A 5,998-nucleotide genomic window follows, 5' to 3' on the forward strand; every position below is an offset into this window, starting at 1 on the left:
TCATCTGAGTTCTCCGGTTCCAAATGCCATGGAAGTCTAGAACGCTCTTTGGAAAAAAGAAGTATCTGAGTAAGCAACATTCTCCCTGGCCCCCAATTTCTTCCTCTGCAAAAAGAGGATTGTAGTGCATGCACCCTATGCCATTGTGGCTTTAATTTGCATTTTCCAAATAGCTATTGATGTTGAATATCTTTCCACATGCTTATTTGCCATGTGTATATCCTCTTCTGTAAAGTATATCTCTCTATCTTCTGTCCATTTTCTAAGTAGATTTTTAACTTTATTGCATTTTGAGAGTTATTTTTATATTTTAGATATTAGTCTTTTGTCAGATATGTGCTTTGCAAATATCTTCTCCCAGTCTATAGCTTGTCTCCTAATTATCTTAAAAGGACATTTCTCAGGGCAAAAGTTTTCAGTTTTGATGAAGTCCAATTTATTAATTTTTCCTTTCACAAATTATACTTTTGGTATCATATCTAAGAGTTCCTTTCCTAATCCTAGATTCTGAGGATTTTCTTGTGTTTTTTTCTAAAAGTTTTATAGTTTTATGTTTTACAGTCAAGTCCGTTATCCATTTTTTCTTTTTTTTTTTTTTTTACCATATGTGAAACTTACACTGAGGTTTGCATTTGCTATGGGTGTCCAGCTGCTCCAGTCCTATTTGTTGAACAGGAATCTTAAATATTTTTAAAAACACTAATCAGTCATTTTAATACTAATATCTGATAACTCACTTGTGGTCACTTGTAGGTTTGTTTCTTTTGTCTCTTTTTTCTCTTGATCCTGTTTTTTTGGGGTTATACCTGTTAGTATGTGATTGGATACTGGACATTACAAATCAAACATCACGGTGGTTATAGATAATATTTTCCTTCAGAAAGTATTTACCCTATCCTCCATCAGTGAATGTGGAATTGTAGACGTCTTTATTTTTGTCAGTGGCTGAATGCTTTGAAACTTAGTTTCATGCTTTGGAGGGACTGGTTTGCCCCTTATGCACACACCCACTTTCAGAGTCTAGCTTTCCCAACCAATATCCTGGAGTATTTACCAAGGCTTATCTTCCTGTGTGGGTCAAAAACTCCAATTTTTATTTCCCCAGCATCCAACTCTCTAATCAATTGCATTTCAGATACTTTCTGTTTGGTTTCTTTGTCTTTAGCCCTGTGCTGCATTAAGGGTGTTTTGGAGGGTGGGGAAGAAATAGATGCAGTATGTTTGTTTGACTTTTCTGCACCTCCCTACTTTCAGGCTTCTGAATCCTTCACGTTCTATTTCTGCATACTCAGACTCTAAGTATTGTCTCCTCCGTCCCATGATGCTGCCAAAAGCTCTCCCAAACTTTGAGGTCCTCTTCAGCCGAGCCTCTGTAGCCTCCCCACTGCTGCTGTAACTCACACAAGCAGAGGACCACCTGCCGCAAGACACAGGGCTCACCCAGGGCACCCCTTCTCTCCAGGACCCGAATGCTTAGGGCCTGCCTCTTCTCATGCCTTAAAACAGCCTTTTTGTTTTGTTCTTTGATGTAAATTATTTCCAGTTGCCTTTGCCTGTACTCTTAGTCTGCTGTAGGTTGCTCTGTCGTAGTTGAAAGAAGTCCTCCAGACTCTGTGTTTTAACCAAGGTTTGCCTGACTCTGAATTCCTTGATCTTTGTTCTAGCAAAGCTCACTATACAGTTTTCATGAAAACACACTTATAAATAAGAAAACTCTTTGATAAAAGATTCATGCACAAAGACAAACACAGCTCATGCTTCACATACACTGCACCTAGGGTTTTCTATTTTTACTGCATGCATCAGGAAACAGCCACTCTGGATACTTTTGAGGTAATGGTCTAGGTTCTAATTTAAATACAAAAAGGAAACCACCATCACCACCTGGAGGGCCTGGCATCTTCTGTGTCCTGAATGACACAGGCCCCCAGGCATGCAGAAAGAACCACAGCCCCCTGGAGCTATGCCACCTGCCTGGGGCTCTGACCCATTCCTGCAGAATGGCTGCGCCTCCATCCCCGCTGTATGGCGATGTCCTTGGGGTGCTTTAGACCTTACGTCTGCGGACTCTAATAAAGCAGGAAGGATGGAAGGGGTGTCTTAGCAGAGCCGCGTCTATTCACAGCCACCCACCCACCCACTTGGCATCTCTGTCTCAGGACTCCCAGCGTTCCATGCCTCCCTGCTTCCCAGGGAGTCTCTGTGGGTTCTTCTGCCTGGCTCCCTTGGGATCTTACCTCTCATCACATGCTCACTTGCGTCACCTGCTTCAGCCAAACCACAATCCCTGGAAATTCCTGAAACTCTCAAGGTCTCTCAGGCCCCTGCTCCTTGGCAATGCCAATCAAAACAGCCCTCTCTTCCTTCCTGCCCTTCTCTGGGCTGTCACACAGGTATAAGACACCACCTCGGGGAAGCCTTCCTGGATTTCCGAGCTGGGTGAGAGGGAGGTGCCTGTGGCTGGGGACCCACCCCTGCCCTCGGCCATGGCAGTCTGTGCCTGACTGCCATTTATGCTCTGTTTGTGTCTAGGCCTCTGGCAGTGTTTGCCCCTCTTCCAGGAAGCAGTCCTTACCGCGGGGTGGTGCTGCTGAAGTCAGCCCGAGTCCGAGCTTTCCAGGCTGAGCAAACACTAGCAGGGCCTAAGGAGACACGCAGCCTCATTTTAAAAGTTGGGCTGGGAGTGCTGGCAAGGCTTCAGTGGACTGAAGGAGAAAAAGGGACTGAGGACTTTGGATTTTCATCCACGGCATGGCCAAATACTGAACAGTAAATATGAGCTGGGCAGGTTCCTGGGTCAGGGCACACCAGCCTGGCTAAAGCACCACACCCCCATCTCCTTGTGCTCGGATGGGGAAACTGAGATACAGAGGGGGGTGCCCAGGCTGCCCCTGCCCTCGTCTCGGGTATTGGAATTAGGTGAGCCTGTATGAGACCATAAAGCCACCATTTTGGAGCTAGGACAGGATGATTCTGGAGAAGATGGGGAGGCTGAGGGGATGGGATCTTGCACTCAGGGTAATTCGGGGAGAGATCTCATCTGAGCACCCGGCAGGAGAGAGACGGCACAGTCAACTAGGCTATGAGGAGGGGTTTTAATGAAGGGACTCCTCACAAAGGTGTGGGTGTAGGCAAACCACGAGGCGGCAAAGTCTCCTAGGCCTCAGAACTTCGGGGCCCAGGACCCTGGACGGAGGGTATTAGGGGAAGGGGTCAGTGGAACCAGAGATGAGTGAGCTTCTTGACAGCAGCTGCGGCTTCTGTTCACTTCTGGAAGACGGCGGACTGCCCTGTTCCTGCTGAGGGAGGAGCAGCTGGGCGTCTCTACCCTGGCCTCCCAATTCCCTGGCCTCCTCCCCGCCCCTCTAACCTCCTCCTGGGAGCCTCCCCTGGCCAAACCCAAGGCAGCTACACTAATGGCCTTTGTGGGTCAGGGCAGGGCAGCGGGGGTGGAGGCGGGGTGTGCAGGACACAGGGACAGCTGGGGGGAAGCGCACTCTGTAGTGAGGGCAGGAGGCCTGGAGCTTTGCAGTCTCTGTCCTGGGCCCCTAGCCCCACTGTGTCTGCACACGGGCGGGCTGATGTGTGGCCCTCCCGAGAGTTCTGGCCCTCCATTCCACTCTGCTCTGCACGCCAAACCCCAGGAGGTCAGTGCTGGGGTTCCAGGCCCTGCTACTCCCAGGGCACACTCCGCTTTTCCCTCCTGCGGAACCCTAGAATCAGGTCGGGGTCTCCTTTCTCAGTACCTTTACTCCCTTTTTCTTCCTGTGCCAGTAAAAGGAACATCTGGGCCAAGAAACAGGGTGCAGTCAGTCAGGGAGGAGGTGTGTCTTCTCTGGGGATGCTGGGGCTCGGAGAGGTCACTCACCCACCTCCGGCTATGACCAGGAGCAGAGCGCTGCTGAGACTCACAGCCCACCTGGAGGTCCGCTGCTTCCTGGCTGGGGTGTGAAACGGGGAGCCAGGTGTTTGGAGGCCAGGCAGGGCTACCTCGGCTCACAGAGAGGGCTACCAGCCTTTCATTCTTTGATTCATTCACCCATCATTTGTTTGCAAACACTGAGCACTGCTGTGTGCCCGGCACATATCTAGACAAGCAAACAATTGTGGTGTGGGGTTCAACGGAAATAGGACAGGACATGGGAGGGGAAGTTAGAGCGAGGATGGCTGAGAAGCCTTTGGGGTGGGAGGTGATCAGGGAAAGCGTCTTAGGAAACGGGAGTCTGAGCTGGACGTGGGAACACAAATAGGCTGGACAGGGTGGTGTTCACTGACCTGGGCAGAAGGCGGGATCATCACAGGAGAACAAGCGAGTCTTGCAGTCGGCACAGCTGGTGACCTTCACTGTGGACTGTATGTCTATGGGAGGTACAGGGGCTGGGGGTGCCAGGTGCCCTTCATCCCTCCCCCAGGCCCAGTCCCCAGGCGTACTCACCACAGGACTCATTGCAGGCTGCCGGGGAGGGTGAGAAGGTAGAGAAACTGAGGTGCTAAGGAGGCAGACAGAGCCAAGGGGATCTGGGCTGCATGTAGGAGAGGGAGCTGGGAAGGTGTTCACGGGCAGGGGTGGGGCTCCGGGGAAGGGCTGAGGGGGCTGCAGAGTGAACTCTGCGCTGGGTCTTGGGAGGGTCAGAGAGCTGGGCTGTGTGTAGGAACTGTCTCCACCCCTTACCCTTCTCCTTCAGCCCATCCGATATCTCATTCAGCCTCTCAGAAAACAGATTCTTGTGCATGCGAATCTCTTCCAGAAGTACTGTTTTGTCTGGGTAGAGCAGGAGGGAAGGAGAGTTCGATGTTACAACTTGCTCAAGGTTGGGTTTTCACACCCTTGTTTCTAAACCGGAAGTTCCGAAGAGCACACAGAGACAGACTGCATTCATCCCCCACCTTCACGAGACCTCCGCCTATGGCCACATGGGCCTCTGAGAATGCCTTGGAGGATGGGCCTTTGTCAACCCAAGCTCCAGGGCCCTGGGACTCTTGGCTTCCTCACCATCTCGTAACTGCTTAATGGCTTGGTGTACTTTAGTGAAGAATTTGGCTGTTTCTTCTTCCAAATGGTCACGATCTGAGGATGAGATACAGGTTGAAGGGAAGTGAAGGGAGTAAGATTTCAGGTCAGGTAAAGGGGCCAGATCCAATCCCTGATCTCCTGGCTATGCCTCACCAAGGTACCAGGGTTTGAGCAAATTATTATCCTCTAGAAATAGTGAGTGAATGCTTTGAGAAAGTTCTGTGGGTGGCCCCGGGCTACCCCAGAGAATCTGCAGGTCATAGTCTATCAAGGCAGACAGTTCTGGCCAGCAGCGGAGGCAGTTCTTCCCTTCGATGGCGGGCAGCAGACAGATGATCAGGAGATGCAGCATCTTCTGGGGTCCTCCTACTGTGCCCCAGTGCCCTGCCTGGCAGTTCCAGGTAGAACACTGGTGTTCTGTCCCCCTGGTAACCACATTCTCTTGGCAGAACAAAGTGCATTCTGTAGGGCAAGGCAAGGGTCAGCTGTGGTGTCATGATGCCAACCCCAGCTTTGGCATCGGACCCAAGTGGGAACCTTGGTACATAGTTCCTCCTCTGAAATTGGAGTCACATGCTCAGCAGGGAATGTCCTCGTGAGGATCAGAGGAAAGGCTGCACTGCCTGGTGGTGGGTGCTCAGCCATCTTGACTGTGTTCATTTGGTGTGGAACAGTTTAACAGGAATGAAATTTGAGAGTTAGAAAAGAGCAGCACAGCAAGAGGGTTAGCTGAGTGAAGAGAATCAGAATCTCTTCACGCTTTTCCACAAAGAAGTGGCCAACCAAGGAGAAGGTAATGGAAAATACATGTTTTCATAGCCTGTATAAACTGGCAGTGGACTCGTGTTTGGTCAAGCCAGAGGGGCCCAGCAGCTAATACCGTGGTGCAGGCAGAGTATAGACAAGTTCCAGCCAGCGGTGCACGGAAGTGCAGAGAGAGAAGCCACCTTCAGGGCAGTGGTTCTTTTGTACAATGTGCCCTGA

At 50.5% G+C, this 5,998-nt stretch overlaps 1 protein-coding gene across 1 annotated transcript; it reads right to left on the minus strand.

The window, feature by feature from the left end:
• Positions 1 to 3,076: 3,076 nt before the first annotated feature.
• On the minus strand, positions 3,077 to 5,389 carry TEX51 (testis expressed 51). The gene is made up of 7 exons (XM_037744170.1): positions 5,222 to 5,389; positions 4,994 to 5,068; positions 4,673 to 4,762; positions 4,276 to 4,359; positions 3,873 to 3,941; positions 3,747 to 3,786; positions 3,077 to 3,296 (listed from the first exon to the last, which is right to left on the minus strand). The coding sequence occupies exons 1-6, from the start codon at positions 5,364 to 5,366 to the stop codon at positions 3,749 to 3,751; spliced, it is 501 nt and encodes a 166-aa protein (XP_037600098.1). The 5' UTR covers positions 5,367 to 5,389; the 3' UTR covers positions 3,077 to 3,296; positions 3,747 to 3,748.
• Between the last annotated feature and the right edge of the window lie 609 nt (positions 5,390 to 5,998).

The sequence above is a fragment of the Cebus imitator genome, unplaced genomic scaffold (genome assembly GCF_001604975.1).
Source record: "Cebus imitator isolate Cc_AM_T3 unplaced genomic scaffold, Cebus_imitator-1.0 Scaffold167, whole genome shotgun sequence".
NCBI classification, from domain to species: Eukaryota; Metazoa; Chordata; class Mammalia; order Primates; family Cebidae; genus Cebus; species Cebus imitator.

Bases quoted from the DNA above. Each gene is read 5' to 3' on its own strand.
- TEX51 (XM_037744170.1), bottom strand. From the start codon at position 5,366: ATGCTGCATCTCCTGATCATCTGTCTGCTGCCCGCCATCGAAGGGAAG. The intron at 4,763-4,993 runs GTGAGGAAGCCA...TGCTCTACCCAG, and splicing joins CATTAAGCAGTTACGAGATG to ACAAAACAGTACTTCTGGAA. The intron at 3,787-3,872 runs GTGGGTGAGTGA...TTCTTGGCCCAG, and splicing joins GCTCCTGGTCATAGCCGGAG to ATGTTCCTTTTACTGGCACA.